General features: G+C 29.1%; 2 protein-coding genes and 1 pseudogene across 4 annotated transcripts; all 3 read right to left on the bottom strand.

Moving 5' to 3' along the window:
* Positions 1–55: 55 nt before the first annotated feature.
* On the bottom strand, positions 56–6567 carry LOC114378199 (lysosomal Pro-X carboxypeptidase-like). Of its 2 annotated transcripts, XR_003659271.1 has the most exons (10): positions 6113–6567; positions 5630–5816; positions 5392–5525; positions 5177–5289; positions 4317–4560; positions 2269–2421; positions 2001–2080; positions 1850–1899; positions 770–1158; positions 56–629 (listed from the first exon to the last, which is right to left on the bottom strand). XR_003659271.1 is itself a non-coding variant. In XM_028336749.1 (9 exons), the coding sequence occupies exons 1-9, from the start codon at positions 6521–6523 to the stop codon at positions 995–997; spliced, it is 1536 nt and encodes a 511-aa protein (XP_028192550.1). In that variant the 5' UTR covers positions 6524–6567; the 3' UTR covers positions 741–994. The 2 variants fall into 2 exon arrangements, 1 of the variants encoding a protein (XP_028192550.1); XM_028336749.1 differs by lacking the exon at positions 56–629 and having other exon boundaries at positions 741–1158.
* A 5476-nt stretch (positions 6568–12043) lies between these two features.
* LOC114378994 lies at positions 12044–14462 on the bottom strand (annotated as a pseudogene).
* A 4415-nt stretch (positions 14463–18877) lies between these two features.
* LOC114378276 (serine carboxypeptidase-like 51) lies at positions 18878–20388 on the bottom strand. Of its 2 annotated transcripts, XM_028336843.1 has the most exons (5): positions 20160–20388; positions 19926–20008; positions 19647–19742; positions 19455–19556; positions 18878–19373 (listed from the first exon to the last, which is right to left on the bottom strand). In XM_028336843.1, exons 2-5 carry the CDS (start codon positions 19962–19964, stop codon positions 19116–19118), a joined length of 495 nt encoding a protein of 164 aa, XP_028192644.1. In that variant the 5' UTR covers positions 19965–20008; positions 20160–20388; the 3' UTR covers positions 18878–19115. The 2 variants fall into 2 exon arrangements, with proteins under 2 accessions (XP_028192644.1, XP_028192643.1); XM_028336842.1 differs by lacking the exon at positions 20160–20388 and having other exon boundaries at positions 19926–20091.
* Between the last annotated feature and the right edge of the window lie 653 nt (positions 20389–21041).

Below are 21041 nucleotides of genomic sequence, written 5' to 3'. Positions count from 1 at the left end.
GTTTAAAAGGGTAAACAAAAGTGCATTGGGTTTGCACAAAGCAACACACCAACACTCAGAACAAAATCAGACCCGTCACAATTCAACATGTCACCACTGTAAACAAACCACACCTATTACACAAAACAGAAACTTCAGACATTCAAAGAAAGAAAAAGAGGAAAAAGGTGAATAATGACTAACTAGGTTTGCACAACTCAATACAAAAAGAAGAAGAAAAGAAACGTTTCAACTTTCAACAGAAACAAGAAGGAAGAAAGAATGTCTCACTGGGATCGATGATTTTGATGAAAGAATGGCTAACCACGGAAAGTGAAGGATCGATGATTTTGATGATCATTTGTCAATTGGTTTGACAAACGAAACTCTGTCGATGCTTTTGCAACCTCTTCATTCGGCGGCACTAGAAGCGATTCTCTCCGGCAGGGTCCTCCGCCATGTTCAGTTTTCTCAAGGTTTTGGTTTCAGTTTCGATTTTGGTTTTTGTTTGATGCAATGTGAGTGATAATAACCACCTTCCTAGTTATAGGGAGAAACATAAGGGGAAAAGAACTATGCTCTGTGCGTAAATAGGTATATTTGAATTTTTGTTTTGTTTTTTAATCTAACTTTCGAAGGATAAAATGTTCCTGTAAAAGTGGAGAAAAAAAACAATTATCCAATTAGATATCTCCTTAGTTATATATATATATAAAAGTTACTTCAGTCAAAACGAAAAATAAATTTACTACATATTTCAGTGAAGCTAGAAAGGAGAGAGATTACTCACTAGTTAATTTGGTTACTGATTGATCATAATGACATTATTAACGCTGGTAATAATAGTATGATAATAGCCCACAAATGCTATGACATCACAACATTCCCATTCCATTGATTAGCAACATGAAATCGTTATTAATAGAAATTACTAATGTATTATTAATGGTAGGAAATGCTTCATTATTTCCTTATGATGTGTAAATGTTGGGGTTGTTAACTTGTTTTCATCCTATCATTTGCTTTGAAATTTTGTGGCCCCGTTGAGTGCAACGAGATCATCATAGTATTGGGCGATCCACCCTTTCATAACCATGATCTCTCTCTTCCATTGTTCGACCAACCATTCTGGATCGCTATGATTTGCATTTGCACCCAGAATGTCCAGGCAATGAGATCCTGAAAAAGTAAACGGTCAAAGTAGTGTATTAATTAAATCAGTTCATGTAAAGACTTGATTTGAGGGAAAAGAAACATTAATACAAATTTCTACTATTACATTAAATTTATCAATTAATTATTTGTATTATTATTTTAAAATTATATTTTTCTTATTTCTCAGTTTGAAAAAAGAATAATTAAGTAAAGATATGTAGAAAAAAAAATTAATGTATCTAAAAATTAAAAAAAGAAGATATTTTAAAAAGAGATAAATAAATTTAAAAAAAAATCTTATAATTAGGGATAGAAAGATTAAATGCTAACCAAGGATGCAATTAATTTTCAAGATTTTTTTTTTGGAAAATGATTAGTTGTTCCTCACTTGTGATTGTGCTACCGCAAAAATGTACTGAAGCAATCGCAAATTAGGCAAAGGAAAATTATTCATTTAATAGATTTATCCAATATTTGGCTTTTCTTTTCCTAACTTTTTTGAGATTATGATATGAAATTATGCTTAGTCGTACATTGTTCTCACTATAATGGTGCTTGATTTTTCTTTCTTTCTTTTCTTTTCTTTGAAAAATAACCATGGCAACTCTCAGCAAGAAAAATAACTAGAAAATTAAGAGGGAGCGAAAGGTGTTGAATCTGTAGATAGATAGATATAGAAAGAATTAAAATATGTAAACAGAATACAAAGTCATACCATTTACTGTATGGATGGCAACAAGACTGTCTGATATGTTTTTCAGAACCCTGAATGTAGAAGATTCATATAAAGTTGCTTTAAAAAATGTTCTTAAACAATTATTCAAAGTAAAACAATTAAGATCAATTTTGTATTTTACAGTGCTTACCCGCCGCTACTATAAGGGTCTCTTAGTCCATTAGAGAAAATGATGTTGCTACCAAACTTTTGAAGGACCAATTCTATACTCTGTCATCATCCAAAACACAATGAAGCATCTAGTATCAATCAATATCAATATAATTGAAAACGATATTTAATAAAAAGTCCAGAAGAATTTCTTGTAAAAGTTATAATTAATATACAAAAGCCTTTTTGGAGAATGAAAAATATCCATATGAATGTCGCAACTGAGTAGAGAAGAAAGAACTACTTACATGGCCTCCATAGTAAGTAGTGACCCAATGAGGGCGAGGTGAGACACCAAATTGTTTCTTGCAGTCCTTGGCATAGCTCTTTAAGCTAAAAGGGTCGGGTTGAAACATGGTATTATTTCCTATGCCGATGGGTATCACCATTTCACTACATGTCTGAATGTACATAGCACTTCATATTACCTTTTTTTATCAACTAGAATATGTAATTGTATGAATATTAAAAGCAAGAAATCACAACAATACAATAAAATTAAAACGACTTAAATATGTTTTTTTTCTATAAAATAAATGAATCTTGATTTTGGTTTTTGAAAAAAAAAATATTTTCATCATTATAAAATTTAAAAATGCTGTTTTTGTCCTTATAAAATGTGTAAAGTTTAGTTTTGATCTTTATTATTATTTTTTTATTTTCATCCTTTAAAGTTTGTCATAACTATTTTTCCCCCCTAACATTCACGGTAAGATAGATTAAAAAAATATTTATTTTAGAGATGAAGGAAAAAAAATTTGAGGTATCACATACTTACTCGGTACCATGGATATCACTTGAGATGATAACTTCACATTCGGTTATTAAAGACATAACGAGTGTTGTATAATTAATAATCGGGATAAAAACAATAATTTTAACTTTTTGAGAGATGAAAATTAAAGAATTTTTTTATAAGGACTAAAATCAAAATTCTTTGATTTTACCTAGACAAAAAAAAAAATTTAGTCAGTTAAAAGTTAGAATAACCTTTTAGTAATTTTAAATTAAATATAGCATACAACTTTTACACAAACAAAAACAATTTATCAAGTTCAATTATGATTGTATCAATTATATGAATTTAATTTGCAATACCAATTTGATTATGCTTTAATTAAAACTATGTTAGCATACCATTTTGTGAGTATTAAACAAACTATTTAATGAGTCAAAACATGAGTTGATAAATTTATTGAATGATATAACAATGTATCAATCAATGATAATTCACATCAAAATAGCTTTAATTACATGAACAGTGTTAGGAATACACTCTTATTAAACACTCCCTACTATCAAGAGAGATTCATCAAACAAAATGTGAGATTTGCAATTTTATAACTTTTAATAAATTTTAATCAATAAGAAAAAACATGTTAAATAATATATCTTAACTTTCCTCTAATTACATCCTACTAGTATTCTAAAACGAAAGACATCTTCAATCTAATAATGAACAACAATTTTTAGATACCCTGCTAATGCAATCAATCAATTAACACTTTTTTTTTCTCTTTTTATTACATAACACCACCAATTATGTTAGTAATTTATCTTTCTTTTTTTCCTATTTTTCTATGGCAGTCTACACCTAAAGGGTGTCCCTAATCTTTTTCCTACAAGGATACAAGAAAAAAAAGGCATTTATACTTTTGGTTTGAAGGACTTATACCAAGTCAACGTTATTTAGGATATGTCAACTGATTTAGGAACGGTTGTTAGTCAGCATAATAGCCTCTCTCTTTCTTTCTGTTTTCAGTCATAATTTCAAGTTAACTAAAAGCGTGTTTAATTGTTCAAAGATGTGGAAAGATTTAATAAGTAGTTCACACTTATTAGACGTTGATAAATGTAGAGTGGTTGACAATACTGTAATTTCATCTTACAAAAGTTCAACCGCTTAATGAAAGTGAAAATGATTTTTAATCCTTTGTTACCAAGTATGGAAGTGATAATCCAAATCCTTCCATCTCAGCTGTATATATATTATGTGTTCCCTTAATGGATGATTCAATCTAATTAATAATTTACCTTAAACATTTTTTTTATGATAAACTTTAGTTATAAGATGATTTGGTAGTAAAAGAAAACGAAGGGAGGAAAATATTTGTTGATAAAAAAATTCATTATTGAAGACTTGGGATGGAATGAGAAACTATCTTTATACAGTTATGGCCTCAGTAGACTCAAATCCACACGCAGAATTCTTAATCATTTGTATCAACTTGCGTTATTTTGAAAGAAAATAATAAAGTAAAAAGGAATAATTAAAAACGAATGCAATGATCTTTACCTGCCATCTCCATCCCAGGGTTGTCTCAGATACAATAATAGGACCATTAACTTTGCAGGTGGTGTTTCCCCTTAAAGCCACCAAACCTGCATATATCTTACTGAGGATATCACTTCCAAAAGAAGCTCTATCAATGCCGCCACAAATCACAGTAACTGGATATCTTGGCGGATGATTGTATTGAGCCGAAGAAGCATACATATTAATCAGGTAGTCTTTCAACTCTGAAGACTCATTTAAGGGACTGCATGCAATAAGTGACAGAGTGAATTTCAATCTTAAACCCAATGAGACTAGATAAATGCTCCATTACATTTTTGGTTTAAAAAATATATAGTATTTTTTTCCTGTAAAATCAGTCTTTATTGAATTTTTTAAAATATTTATAAAATAATGACTTTTAATCATTAAAAGCAAGAGATTAAAACAATATTTTTTTTATTAAATCTAAGAATTACTCTAAAGAATTACTCTCTATTCTCACTTTCTATGTTTTGTTCTCTATTCTCATTTTTTTATTTTCTGGTTAAAAATAAGTTACTCATTAGAACGATTAGAACTATTAGATTAAAAGAAAACCCAATGCAAATAAAAAGGAAGTCTATTAAAGTTACCCTTTAGTAACTTATCCTCCTCATAAAATTTAAATAAAGATTAAGATAAGAAACACCGTGTATCTAAAATCATATGGATTTTCGATAATCTCTTTTTAAACTCTACTGATCAATCTCACTGAGTGAACTTCATATAAATTCTACTAAATATGTGAGTTATGTTTCCAAATTAACGGAACACGTGAATAAAGTACATTAGGAAGTGCGTTACAAAGTGTTGAGCATGTTTTGGCAAAGTGTTTGTACCGGCAAGTGTTGAATCTCTGGCTAAGAATGGAAAGACCCTTTGGCTGAGAAGCTACTCTGTCGATTTCAGACCAGGACTTCAATATAGTTTGGTAGCATGTTTCACTGGCCTCCTGCATATACCAATTCATCATTAAGTCAATTTTTTTTATGATGCATATGATGACAAATAAATAAATAATAGAAGATTAAAATCAAATTATGGTAAATTATACTCTAAAATCCCTTGAAACAACAGAGTAGTAACCGTCTTGTGGGGTAATATTATCGAAGTAGAGGATTGGAGCTGATGAGGCCAGAGCACCAATAGCCAGGTGGGGATATTTGAGCCTAAACCATGAAGCAAGCACTGCATATAATAAACAATATCAACAACATATATAGGAACAAATAGTAGTAACTTAAATTACATAAGTGGAACACTATGAAGACTATTTGATTTTAAGAACTAACTTCCTCCATATGATCCTCCAATCACAATCACCGGGGACTTTTGGGCATGTAATGTCTTCTTAATATGTATGAGGACTGATGCATAATCTGCTATTGCTTGAGCTGAGTTGAAATACCCAATAGTGCTTGCATTCTTCAGTGCTTCTTCCCTCGATCCAAATGGTACTGATTTCCCATAGTAACGGTGCTGATGAGAAATTTAAAGTAATTGTACAATCTGTCAAACTAATTAAATAAACCTTTTGATATTGGGGGAAAAAGAGATAAAACTTGATGCATTTTCATAAGTGTTTGTACTTTGTAGTACTATTGTTTTTCCATCAGAATTGAAGTTTCACCTTGTAATCTGCTTAATAAATTATCGAAGTGAAACTCCAATTTTTAATTAACAAATAATATCAAAAGTACTTTTAAAAAAGTTTTTTTTTTTTTTGGGGGGGGGGGGAGGGGGTGGGGGGGGGGGGGAGAAGTTTTATATAATACCTCTATGTATACTATGAGAGCATTAAAGGAAGCAGCGTTATCAGTGAGAAATCCTATGAGTTCAGGGGAACCATCTATTGGTTCTTCTGCACCCAAATAGGCAAATATTGGGGCACTAGAATTGGCACCACCCCAGTACTTGAAATTGATCAGATATCTTTGTTGAAAGGTTTTGTAGCTTTCAGGTCTATAGTTGAAGTGATCAAGAACTTGTTTGTAGTAAAATGTTATGAGGTTCTCTGTATCTGTATCAGTTGCAACCACAGTTGCACGGTTGTGTAAAGTTGTTTCCCATTCAGCAATGGGACTCAACCTTGGAATTTTCAACGAATGTGATACAGTGAGATAGGTTGAGTAGTACGTGAGAAAGATGAAAAGAAGCCATTTAGACAACATGGGGTGGTGTTTCATTGCAACAAAGGAGAAAAATAATAGCTTTGAGGGTCTTTCCTATTTCTAATATAAATCAAATACGTCCTTTTATATAGCATGTGAACCTTAGAGTGCATGTGAGTTTTTCAGTTTTATTGATGAGTTGTATTACTTGTATACATGTGGTGAGGCTCCACAATGATATGGAAAACAAAATTCTTCTTTCTAATGTTTAAGGCAATTAAGTATTTAAGATTTAGATTTGATTATTAGTTAAGCTAAAAACAATTTATATCAGTACAAGTTTACACTTATGCGCATCTTCGGTGATACGTTAATTATAATATTTAACACGATCAATATTCTTAGTTACTAGAAACATTCATCAATTGATCGATTTCCAATACATTGACCATTCTTTATAAATACTTTTCAATCTTTATTGATGTTAGCCAATTTTATAGTAGGTAATTTTCTAATTTTACGGGCAATTGAGCAATTCTGAAACAAACTAAAATGACTTATTTTTCTAAACCTAGGGATGTAATATATGCTTGAGATTTTTATTGAAGAGAATTGTTGAAAATGGTCTCATTTCGACAATCCATGTTTGTACGCGTTTTCTAGAGATGATGATGATGTATACTAAGAAACAAGGAATTATTGACAAAATTTAATGATAAGAGACACTTTTTCGTTATTAACATTGGATTCACATAAAATTTAACGATATTTTTAAAGTATGGAGTATGTAGATAAATTATTTCATCTAATTTAATTTTTTCTTGTAATGAAGATATGACTAAGTGCGCTTATTATTTTACATTGGAGAATTGATTCAAAATTATTTGAGTAATTTTTATATGTTTAGTTTCACATTAAAAAAATTCAAAATTAATTCTGACTCCATAATTAATTATGAGGTGAAACAGTTTTGAATAACATGTGTTGGATCAAAAGTTTTGTGCTGAGTTTTACTCCTAAGATCTTATAATAAAACATACAAACATAAATTACATCACTTAAAAATTAATTTTAACTAAAATAAATTTTATCAACATCCATATAAACACATACTAATATTCTTCTGCCAGAATTTGATTTTGTTGGGGGTGGGGAGGGGAGTACAACCTCCGTTCAATAATCATAGTCGTTCTATTTTTTTTTTATAGCAATAGATCCAGAAAAGTTAGAAAATATTACAATAATAATTTTATAAAATTAATTTTATGATCGTTAATTTATTTATAATTTATGTTAGCTATCAAATTAATTAATATTATATTAAAAATTAAAATAAAACTTGTTTTGTTTTTTTAATACTACATTTATTATAGGAGGGAGAGAATATAATTTAAGTAAATTCAAACTAGCTACTAAAAATATTATTTGTGAGAAATGTCGGGAAATGTTTACAAATTATTGAAATTAACATGATCCTTATAAATTGGCAATAAAATATTTAGTGATAACCAATTATTTTCCTCCACCGGAAAATGAGTGTCATTTCGACCATTTTAGTCAGTATATATGCTGAAAGCTTTTGGCACTACGAAGCCAGCAATTAAAGTTGATTGTGATCGGCATCGCACTAACTGAACGCACTTTCCAAATTTCTAGTTTACTTTTTTTTTTTTTGAAAAAAAAAGTTGAGTTTTGACCATTGAATTGTTGGCGTAAGCATGTGTAACACGAGATGCGTTTTTTCTTTCTTCTTCTTGGAAGTTAAGGTATTTTTACAGTTGAAGTTATGAAACTAACTCTTCAAGTGTAAGTATAACTTGAATAAATAAATTTTATCTTTTTTTCAATAAAATCTTGTTCATACACAGTGAATTGAATTTCTATTAATATACTTAAAAAATATAATTATTTACCAATTATATTAAATCTTGTTGGTAAGTTGAGATACATCAAACAAAAGATAAACAAATAGTAGGTTGATACTATTAATATTCCTATAATTAGCCGTACTTGCATGGATAATCATATCATAAACATAAAGTAGATGAAATTGATTTTTTTTAAAATTTTAGTGTGCTTAGATGATTTTTTTTTTTTTGTATAAAGTTGATTAAAAAATTAATTTTTTTAAATGAAATTTTTTATGTTGTTGGATGTTTTTATCCTAAAAGCAATGTAAATTTTACAGTTCAACGTAAAAGTTACTTTTTTTTATCAATTATAATCAAATTGAAGTTTTGAAACGAAATTAAATTTTACCTAATAATAATCAACTACCTATAATTTTTATAAAATCAAGTTTGATTGTAATCAAAACCAAGTCTTCTTATTTTTAAGATAAAATCAAACACACTATTTGTCTTTATACAATTATACATGGATGGAAATGGGTTGGATTAATTTAAACTTTATAAGCTCACGTCTGACATTTTTTTATGTTTAATATTTAAATCTGGTTTGTTTAATTATTTAAGAAAGACATTTTTTTTTCAAGACTTGGTTAGATCCTTTTAAAAGTTCAGTCTGATTGGAAAATCTATTTAAAAATTTCCTTACAGTAAAATCTCTAAAAAGTTTTAAATAGACTAGTAAACTTAAACTTATATGTAAATTAATAGGTTTGTATATAAACATTTCAGTATAAATTTAATATGATAATTATTATTATTATATTATTATTACAAAGACTATATAGTACTGTTGTAGTTTAATTAAATAAGTCCAGTTGTAAAACTTCAAATTAAAGGATCTTTTTGGTGCTAAAAAAAAAGCCTTTGATTGATTTTAGGATATGATTCATCCTTTTAACTAAATAAACATTTAAAGAATTCATTTTAATTATAAATAGATTTAGATTATGTTGAGTCTGATGTGGTCTAAGAGATAAATTTCTAAGGGAACTAAACCATTTTCACTCTTACCTGTAAAACATTATTTTGGACAAATTAATGTGAAATTGGAAATCCTTGCTTGAACACAATAAAATTAGAGGAAAATATACTTGTTAATCCAATTTGTGTTAAGGTCTACCTTCTTTAGCTTTCAATTTCAATAAGTTGGACCGGTTTTGTTTGTAACATAAATGGGTTTCATTTTCTTAGTTTGTGCCTACCCACCTTATGTAGTCCACGATTGAAAGGCTAGCCTGTGGACCAAGAATAAACAATAAAATGTAAAAACTAATAATAAGTAAACTAAAAATTTGAAAATTTTATAACTTATATTTTTATTTTTAATTGATTAAATTTCATAATACAGTAAATATATCAATAAAACACAAGTCAAATAACTAATAAAAAGTCTGAACCAAACACTAAATATATAATAAATGTAAATAAACTAAATATTTAAGCAAATCAACCAATATTGAAGTAACTAATTAACTAATAAAAATCAACTTATTCAATCACTAACAAGGAAACGTAAAAGGTTATATATTTATATAAAAAGAAAAAAAGAGGCCGACCTACGTAGCTTGTTAAAAGTTTAAAAAGGATTTTTATAATTCAAATAATTCTCTTAAATTCTTTTTGATATATTATTTTCAAACACAAATAGTTTTCTAACATTAATTCTATCAAAATCTAAATCAAACAAATCTATATAACAATTTTGCATTTGTGATTACAGCCGAATGCTCGAATTGGTACTGTTTAATTCTTTGCCTTTAACTTTGATTTGGGATACAGCAATAATTATTTTTTAATTTTATATGGTGTTGCTTAGGACTGCTTCTAGAGAGTAGAGAGTATTAATATTTTGTATAGTCAAACTTATTCCCACCATTTTTGTCTTAAGCAAATAATGAAAATAACATCGACAAAAAACGATGGCCGATGACTTTCACCATCATTACCATTATCATGATCTAAAGGTGTAGAGGTCATGTTATGGAAAAAGTCAGTGCAAAGCACAAATTCAGAGTTCTACTTGATTCTACATAGCTACTTTTCTTAAGTTTCAAGCATTTGTATGGTTGCTTAGTAATCATATATATATATATACCTTCCCACATCTTGCACTTGCAGTGAAACGATGAAAAAATCGTACTCCAAAAGGAAGTGCTCCCAAAACTCCTCTTAAATCTTGTAGTCACGATGGTGTTTAACTTTTTTTTTTTAAAAGTCAAATTCAACGTAATTTCAAAAGAAACCCTTAAAAACAACATTTTTCTAATAAAATTTAAAAATAAGTTTCGTAAGAAAGTAATTAAGGATTTTTTTTTTATTTTTAAGGTGAAAAAATCAGGGCAAACCAGACGCTTCGTAAGAGTTAAGAGTCAAGAACATGGAGAAGCTTCAAATAACTGTACACATCCTTTTTGGTACGCGTGCAGTCTCTTGCTCTCTTTAGAGCATGCTTGTCATAACATAACGAATGATTATAGATATTCTTCCACTTGAAAGTATGACCACCTTTGGTGTAATATTAGTTTGAGATGGCATAACAAAGAATGTTACGAACACATTTTTTATTACACTTATTTAAATATTTTTTTATAATTTTTAATAAATTTTAATCAATAAAATAAAATATATTCAAAAGGACGTGTTGCTAACATTTTGTTAGACAAAACTTTCACCCAAGACTTTAAAAAAAAAATCTGAGAGGAGGAAGGAGAGGGAAGAGAGGAAAAAGGGTGGTATTTTGCTGGATAACTAACTGGATGGAACCTGCACTAATGGAAAGCTTACCGATCTGGTACAAGGAAGAGAAATAGGGTGAATAAAAATAGAAAAAGAAAAATGAGAAAGTGAGAAATTTGATGAATTTTTAGGATATTCAATTTGAAAGAAATAGAGAAAAATTGAGAGAGAGAAAAAAAAATTAAAATTCCTTTTTCATTTTGTGTGATTTATTATGGAAAGAGAGAAGAAAAATGGAATTAGAAAAAATAAGACTAGATTGTCCATAATACAAACTCACATAATCGTATTTCCCAACATGCATCCTTTTTTTTTTATTTGTCGTTTTTGGTTGACACTGGTGCCAACATCTTAGCATCCCAAACAAAAATCACAATTATATGGATTGGAATGAGAACTCGTGGAAGAATAATAATTGGCCTTCTTGCTTTGACTTGTTAGCACACCAAGTCCAGGACGGAACATTTATATTTATAATAACCATAATTCCAATTTAAATTCTTATTTAAATGTTATTTTTTGGTAACTATCTTATAATAAGTGTCATGGATTTAAATATTTTTTCAATTAATCCTGTAGAGAAATTTGATTGAATACTTTTAATAAAATATTCAAACTCAATTTTATTCAAAATAATATAATATTGATATATTAATTTAAATTATTTTAGATATTAGTTACATTTTAATTATTTTATTTATATATATATATATATATATATATATATATATATATATATATATATATATATATATATAATTTTATCAGTAATGTATGTGACCCATACAACGCTCAATAGTCACATATTCTTACTCAACCAACAACTGATTTAAATTTTCTTAACCTATTATTTGAATATGAAACGATTATTTTTATTCTACATATATATTTAGTTTGCAATTTCACACGGATGAAAGGCAAATTATTTGTTGTCATATAACATAAACTTTTAAAGGGGTTCAACAACCAGTGATAAGATATGTTTCTTGATATCTTGGTCTTCGATACTAAAGCCATCGACATTTTGATTAAGGGTATGGGCCACACGAGCTGCATTTATGGCTTGAGTAAGAAATGGCTCCATTGAAGCAACTCGATTAGAGCAATAATGTCCATTCATCTTTTTCCATGCTTTGTGTATCATGTCTTGTATGTGCTTTCTTGCTTTTTCCTCTGAAGCATCCTTTTGATTCATATAGCATAGGATTGACGAAACAGCATCACCCCTTTCTCTTTCAGCCTGTTTCATATTTGATTCTACATTAACATTCAATGTTTTTTATGCAAAATGAAAGGAAATATTTAATTAGTAAAAATATGAGGCAGCAAGATTTATATAATATATACCACTGTGGTCCCTAAATCATTGCAATCTAATTATGAGAGATACATTGTAGACCAAATCTTCATATGTGTGTAGAAAATTGTCTACATCCGTTGCTTGATTCATTGTAGCATAATATAAATGGAGTAGAATTACTGGCCCCGAAGATGAAATCCAAGCATTGTTTAAATATTCTTGCAACGATGGAATGTATCCCTTGTTAACCACTTTTGATGCGGTTCTTACTAGAAACGAAATCACTTCATACAGAATTTGGAGGGTGTCACTTTCAGAGAGGGAAAATAAGTCAGGGTAAATGCTACAATGATTATCTAGATAAATTCGAGATTGATTCAACAAAAAATCCAAAAAAAAATTCTCACAAAATATTCTTAAAATGTCAAAAATTTCTCCATTAAAAATGAATTCAATACATGCAGTGTATTTGAGGTGAAGCTGAAAAGATATCAATTTTATTTAATTAAAAGGACAACGAAAAGTAGAAATAGAAAAAAAATATTTAGCATGAACCTTCAAATTAGTTTGAACCAAAATAACAATGAAAAATAGAAATAGAAAAAAAAACATATTTAACATGAGTCTTCAAATTAGTTTAGACCTTTATCAACAATTAAAATTTTTGGTAGTGTCTCTGAACCTTCATCTTTTTTTATTTGAATCTTATTAAGTATGTCTGATATCATTTTTTGTTGGAGGACATCCTCTGACTATTTAGTCCTCCTCTTAATCACAAAATCCTGTTTTGGATAGTTTTAAGATTTTCATTAACTTTGCTTCCACGTATAATGCTTTGCAAAAGTCTGTCCACTATAAAACCAAGACAGAAAGTTATCTTTACAATTAACAATCGTTTCATTCTGTTTTATGGTTTTTACATTGAATTGAGTTTTGAAAAGAAAAGAAAAGAAAAAGATCGCTGGTTATAATAATTAGTAATAGTACCGCTTTATTTAGATAAGGTAACACCAAGTGAAAGTTATTTTCTCTACCAAGTTCATAAGCAATTTGTGACATCTTTAAGTGCATGGACGCAAATTTTCATGTACTCTGGAAGTTCTTCAAGTTCTTTGTCATCCCATCTGTGCATATGACACATTGAAATTAATTCTTCTAAATAACCAGAAACCTATATAAACAAGCCTACATTATTTATACATATATATTATAATCTTTAGCTTGTTGGAAGGCTCTAAATATTAATAAACAAACCTCTCAAATGCCATTGTGAACGGCTTCAACTCTTCAAATGAGGCGTGTATATCATAAACATCATCGAGGATTATTACAAAAATAATAACTTTAGTGAGCCATTTTTTGATAGATTTGTACTTTGGCTCAAAAGCAACTCCTACTGCACACATGAAGCTTTCAACCAACCTAATCCTTGCAAAGCTCAACTCTTTTTTTATACCAAGATTCTCCCACCACCTAAATGACAAATTAAAAAGTATTAATCAGTATATAGCAACCTTAAATTCTTTTGTTACAATTTTGTTTGGTTGGTTCAAAATGTAAATTAAGTTGTCCAATTTACTTCAAGTAAAAATAGAGTTAAATAACCTCATTGTAAATGATTGGTACAATTAATAATACCTACAACCAACCATCTTGATGTATATAAAAAAAATTGACCAATCATCTACATTGGAGTTGTTTAATCCCTCAAAATATATACCTGGATAATTCCTTGACCTCGATTTGAAGTTTGGCCTGAATCATATTGAAATTTAATTTAGCTAATTCAAGAAAAATTGGGTCCATGTGTTTCTCCTTTTTGTATTGCTCCACGTTCCATTTGACGTCAAACCACTGTACTCTCCAATGGGATGGAAGTTCCAAGGCATGGACCATTTTTTTAACAATCAGATTGGTTGATAGAACTGGGAGAAAAAGCATGCTTCAGAGAATTTATGGCACAAGTTTTGGCCTCATCCAAGATCTTCTCTCCTTCTAAACCCAAATGTAAGGCCTCAAGAAGCCCCACAACATCTTTACCATAGCTAACATATGAGCTTTTTCTCATCACTTTACCTTTTTCATCTAAAAAGTTGATTTTGAGTAACTGAGTTTGAAAAACATATATATGTGTGTGTGACATGGTGTGAGTATGAGACAGACAGTTTGTGTTACCAGGCAAAACTGGATATCCATGTTATCTAACTAATACATCGTTAATGTTTTTTAAGATAATTTTTATTTATAATTTATTAATATAATTCCACTAAATGTGTCGGTTAGCAAATTTGACAAATATTTACTAAAATACACATACTTATTTTTAAATTTAAGTGAGTTAGCAAGCTACCCTGTAGACATTTAAATATAATATTTAGCTATATCTAGTTAAAGTACGTATTTCAATTAAACATATATAATTTATGTAAAATGGCAGAAAAAACATATTCTTTTCTGTCATTTAATTTTATATTTATCAACTAATTTAACTACCATTTTACCAAACCCTTCATAATTCATTCATATAATAAAAGTTGGTTATAAGCTATTGGTTAGTTATTTTTCTAACGAGGGTCAAAATAATGCATGATTTTATTGACAATGCAATTCACTATTATTTTGAAATAAATCAAATAAGTAAATAAAAAAACGAAATAAAAGTATTGAGGAATAAATATAAATATCTCACATCATATTTACTGGCAAGTGACTGCAGAAAATCATATTTCCAAATGTTGGATTTATAATTTGCCAATCTTCTTATGATCTCTGTAATTATATTAACTTCTTGAGCCGATTGATTTGTGTCTGACTGATTCATTGTTTCTGTCTAGCTAGTTGCAAAACCTCTTGATATTGTTAATTTGTTATTTTTCTAACCAAAGCTCATAACCTTTATATAGACCATATACGAATCTAGAAAATGTCTATTCACATTGTGGCTGTCCTTTATATTCTTATAATTATTTTCTTATTTTCCAGAAAATTAAGATCAAACATTTTTGTGGTTGTCAACCTACCTTTGTATGTATATAAAGATAGGGTTTCATGCACGTAAAAGGACATCACAAATAAAATAATTAGTTATAATTAAACCACGTCACAACTCTGTTGTATTTATTATTTGGAATTAATGTACAGTACAATTTTTTAATAGGCATGTACTATTAAAAAATTATTTTACATTATCAACGGTTATCATTATTAGTTATGACTAAAGTAATTATTTTACGAGTTGATAATAAACTTACTATAAAATGTTATAAAAAAATATGAAAATTATGTTTCGTAATAATCAGTATTTTTTTATAAAAATTATTTTAAAAAATTGAACGTTCTTTTCATTTTAAATACGATTTCCTATAGTTTAAATTGTATGTGAATATGTTGATGGGCTAGGTGGCCTGGCTATCCCAATGGATTGGGTTAGACGGTAAACATTCAACTCTTTGTTGTATCCGTTTTTTTATTTTTGCAGTACTTTTTTTTTCCATCAAATCTTACTCTCTTTTTGTAAGTTGCTTCTGTTAGGCTCATTTTCTAAGCGTTTTTGGTCTCCGGTGGTGTACATACTATACCGCCATTTTACTCGTCTGATCTAGTCACCAAGTTGAACCATTGGCTCTGATACCACACTCTAACCCAAAACCTTAAGGCTCAAGTTTATGGGTCTACTCCTCAACTTATATGGTGCTCAACCTTTTTCACTTTTACCCGATGTGGGACTTTACCTCACACTTGTACTCCAACACATCCCCCCTCAAGTGTGAGTCTGTTCCACATGGTAGTCTCCCTCTCGATCGGAAGTCTTTATCATCCACGAGTATAGCCATTCTGGCCACCTATGGTACTTGCACCGCCGCTCCATCTGCGAGGCACGCTGCGCCGCCATCTTACTTGTCTGAGCCGGTCACCAAGTCGAATCATCAGCTCTGATACCAATTGTTAGAGAGATTTGAGGGATACACCTATGGACCACGAGCCACTACATAAGGAAGCCTGACACCACACTCTAACTCAAAACCTTAAGGCTTAGGTTTATGGGTCTTCTCCTCACTTATATGGTGTTCAACCCAACACATGTAACCCAACACAAGAAGGTGAAGTCTCACATCGGGTAGAAGTGGAAAACGGCATAGCAGAAGAGGAAGACAAAGAACTATGAAGGCAAACAAGAAGAAGGAAGATGAAGAAGAAGCAAGAAGCGGAAGAGGAAGCAGGAAGCCAAAGAGGAAGAAGAAGTGGAAAACGGCATAGCGGAATAGTGACTCGTCCATACGAGTCACTATTTGTTTTTATAAGGATAGGGTGAATGACATTTTAGCCCTTTCACCCGAGTTGCTGGGTGTTCTAACAAAAACACTGGGTACCCAAAGCAACTCTTTTAAGTTTTTCTTAGCCTAGTCTAGCCCTAAATTTTACTAGCGAGTTGGATTAGCTGATTGGTTCGAATTATTTTTTAATATTTTCTATAATTAGTAAAACTGCAAATGAAAAATTTAATATTATATGTATTTTTTTTCTACAAAGCATATTATATATGTGTTACTAATGTTTATTTTAAGTTTAATATTTTATTGTTATAATTTATGTATTTTAATTTATTTTATTTCTATTATTATGTATTCTATTTTGCTATTTTATAGGTTAAATGAAAACTTATTTTTTTTATAATAATTAAAAATATTTTATTGACCTATAATATAAATATTCATTTTCTTTTGATAATTTTTTATTTATATTTTTTAAAAATAGTCTCCCATAGACCAAGTGTTGGACTGAAGTACTGAAATATATTATTCAGCAACCCATGGTTTGTACTTACGTGACTTGTCTATTAAAAAACAATATTTTGTACTTACGTAACGTAAGTGAATCCCGTCTCAAAGGTTGCGATTATTGCAAACGTCGGAAACACGACGCAGCTATTGCCTATTTCAGCAGCCGGCTAAATGCAAACTTATATGGTTAAGATGGACCCATGGTCAAGTAAGCCACAAATTTATGATTTTTGTAGGCATAAATATAATTTTTATTTACTTTTTTAAGAAAATTATAACTTTAATTTTTTTATTTTAAAATAAAGATATTTACTTTCTTAGTTTTATAAAAAAAATTATGATTTTATCTTTATGTCAAATTAAAAGTGTTAAAAAGATTAATATTGACTATGACAAATTAAATAAATAATCTTATATTATGCCATTAGATTTAAGTTATATTAGGTTAATTTCTTATCGGGAAATATTTTAAAAAATCAAAATCATAAATTTTATAGAATTAAAGGATTTAAATTTTTGGATTAGGGATTTTGAAAATATGAGGATTAAAGGACTATTTTAAAATACATAAACCAAAATTATAAATTTTAAAAAATATGACAAATTAAATTTAAGATTTTTTTTGAACTTATCTCTTATATCTTTAGAAAATAGGGTATACACTATAGTATAAAATTACACTGTGATCCAATTCTAAATCCTAATGAAAGATAAATTTAATTGTTAAATTTGATAAAAAAAAATTATGGTAAAAGTTATATCAAGCATAATTCTTAATTGATTGATAGTGTGAAAAATTGCCTATCCATGTATGTTAAATTGTTGTATCTTTATTAAGATGATTTAGTTCAATTGGTTAAATAAGATACATAAATTATTATAAATTTTTACTTCGTGTTTTTTATCTTTATGAATAAAAATATTATTATATTTAATCATTTTAAAATATTTCACTAAACACTTGTTACAAATAAGATAAAAATAATAATAGATGTCTTATTAAAAAGTTAAAAATGTTTTTAATATAAATAAGAATATTAATAATACTTTTTAGTTAATATGTTTTTTTAAATGAATAAATAAAAAATGGAGAAGGTATACTTTCGTTGTAGGATACTAAATTCAGATTCTAACTCTATATATTCAGATTCGAACCCTTGAGGCCTTGACCAAAAGTAGAATTTTTTAAAATATAAAATTTAACCCTTATAGTTTTTTTTTACAGCATATCAATTCATACATTTCAACTAATAATTATTGGTGGAATATCTTTGTAATTCCTCTGGAAATATTTTCTAGGCTACGGTATTTTAAGATGAGTTGTCTCCTTGATATACTTTCCTATATTAGTTTATTTTGTTTCCCAGATTAGCGCTCCTATTTATGAAAATATTTTCTAGACTACGGTATCTCAAGATGAGTTGTTTCCTTGATATACTTTTCTATATTAGTTTATTTTGTTTCCTAGATTAGCACTGCTATTTATAAAAATATTTTCTACATTAAGGTACCTCAAGATGAGTTATCTCCTTGATATGCTTTTCTATATTAATTTATTTTTGTATATATACATGGCTTTATCCAAATTCAATAACAGAGAATCATTCCACAAAACTCTATAATAATTTACTGGTTAAATCAATAATTTAATGGACTAATATCTTAGTCAAGAATAATAAAAAGTTACTATACATCACAAAAGTCTTCACATATTTAATACAGATTATAGATCCATCATAAGAAAGAAATTAACAAAAAAGTGCACGTTTGAATAACTGTTGCACCCCTTACAAAAATACATTCAGTGCAAAAGATTAAAAGAGTATCTTTCTCTAAAAGAACTTTCAGAACAATTATCCAAACATGCACTAAACCATGTTCGTGGACAAGAATTGTTTCCAATCATCCTAATCTGGAATATGACAAATGATAGATACACTTTAAGAAAGAAATATACCTCCAAGTTTAAGCTTTAATTTTCCTTTATGAATAGCTTTGATAACAGATAATCCAAGAGTGACAGCAAATTTACCACCGTAAGACTCTGCCACAATGAAGAAAGGACTCTTTTGGAGGCTGTAATCACCGTTGAATAACTCAGTTAACAATGTAGTCAAGTCAGTGGCTGCCTCCTTATCTGTTTTAACTAAGAGCCTAGAATCCTCCACAAAACTGTACCCAGTTCCAACTGGATTGTCCTACAACATACACCAAATGCCATTAATTGAGTGATGAAAACAACTGTGAAAAGAATTAAAATGAATTGTTTTTTTAGTTACCACAAATAGCAGATCAGCTTTCTTCAGCCATGTGAAATTCCTTGGCTTTAAATTGTCATCCAGAGGGCCAATCTCTTTGAAGTTTCCAACTCCTGAAGAGCCCTGTCCAATAAAATTTCACACTAAAAACATAGAATCTATCTTTATTCTTAGTTAATTAACATCATATGGCACAATTTGAAGCAGACTCACAGGTCCTCCCTGCAACCAGAGAATAATTGGCCATGGCTTTGATGGATTGTCCACTCTGTGGGCACTTCTGTATAGCCAACCAGAACATGTGGGCTTCTGTGATAACAAATACAATCCAAAGTATAAGGTAATGTTACAATTGTTTCCCTCTGGATTCCTTTTCCTCACTTAAAAAGATGCTAATGAAGTGAACTGAAACACTTAGTATGCAACAAAATTGTTCAATAGTATAACACAATGCATAAATGAAATTACATAATTGTAATGTATTTGGCTTACTGGGTCTGACTTGTACATAGCCCCATTCTTCTGATCCATCTTTAGTCCTCAAAGCAGTTACCATTTCTCCATGAAATAATATGCTAATGAACACAAGAGTGGCCAAAAATAAACAAAGTTTTTCCATTTGTATAAAGGGAGCAATAAGATTAACAAGGAAATAGTAAACGTCACGAGAATAGAATGCTAAAAGCATGAGTATATGCATAACGTATGCTTCATTTTTTCATTTACCAAAGTAACAAGTATCCTTGGGCATGATGCACACGTTCTTCTGCCAAAGCCTACAAGAAAATCGTGAAAGTGTAACAAATGCTTAGCTGGGAAAACAGACAGTACGAGAGTGTTGTGGACTAAATTTGGAAGGATATGCATCCATGATGACGAAAACTGTAAAAGAAATAAAGGCTTTGTCTTTTGATTAACATGTGGAGATGTGGCAATCATGCATGGTTTCTTCTGCATGTTAGTTTTCATAAACCTGTGAAGCTAAAAAGTATGTTTTCTTAATAACTAATGTTACTACTTCAAGAAAATGATTAATGGAAAATGTTTTCTTAATTTTAAGATGTGTGCGGAAAAAATAAAAATAAGTTAAAAAGGAAAATAATGAGATACACCATAACGTTAAATATTTCATAACTGAGATAGAGTTATTATAATTTAATTAATGATTTTGAGTATGCAACTCATTAGGATACATATGATTTTAAAATAATGTTAATTATTTTATGTTCAAATAATATAACTTATGATTTATTAGGGCTAATTATGAAACCATTATTCTTTTTGGTCTAGATATATTTTTTATTGGAGATAATATTGTTTAAGTTTGATAGAATTCGAAATATTTAACACAATTATATACTTATAACTCAAATTTAATATTTTGATTAAAGTAAATTAATCTCATATCAATTGATACATGTGTTTAATCACTAGTGGAAAGCGCGGTTTTTACATTAGTGGAAATTCACATTCAAAGACGGTGCATAGACAATGTAGAATGTACAGTCGTTGATAGGCTAGCTAATGTTTCAACAACGTTCGTCAATTGCCCGATGTAGAAAGCCATAATATTCTAAATTGGTGTCAGCATAATGACCGATGTTGAAA

Source organism: Glycine soja, chromosome 12, assembly GCF_004193775.1.
Source record: "Glycine soja cultivar W05 chromosome 12, ASM419377v2, whole genome shotgun sequence".
NCBI classification, from domain to species: domain Eukaryota; kingdom Viridiplantae; phylum Streptophyta; class Magnoliopsida; order Fabales; family Fabaceae; genus Glycine; species Glycine soja.
The sequence above is the reverse complement of the archived record's forward strand: the minus strand, read 5'-3'. Positions and strand labels throughout refer to the sequence as shown.

Bases quoted from the DNA above. Each gene is read 5' to 3' on its own strand.
- LOC114378199 (XM_028336749.1), bottom strand. From the start codon at position 6,523: ATGAAACACCACCCCATGTTGTCTAAATGGCTTCTTTTCATCTTTCTC. The intron at 5,817-6,112 runs GTATTATATAAA...ATTTCTCATCAG, and splicing joins CTCTCATAGTATACATAGAG to CACCGTTACTATGGGAAATC. The intron at 5,290-5,391 runs GTATAATTTACC...TGGTATATGCAG, and splicing joins TTGTTTCAAGGGATTTTAGA to GAGGCCAGTGAAACATGCTA.
- LOC114378276 (XM_028336843.1), bottom strand. From the start codon at position 19,964: ATGGATCAGAAGAATGGGGCTATGTACAAGTCAGACCCA. The intron at 19,557-19,646 runs GTGAGTCTGCTT...TTTATTGGACAG, and splicing joins TCTGGTTGCAGGGAGGACCT to GGCTCTTCAGGAGTTGGAAA. The intron at 19,374-19,454 runs GTAACTAAAAAA...TGTATGTTGTAG, and splicing joins AAGCTGATCTGCTATTTGTG to GACAATCCAGTTGGAACTGG.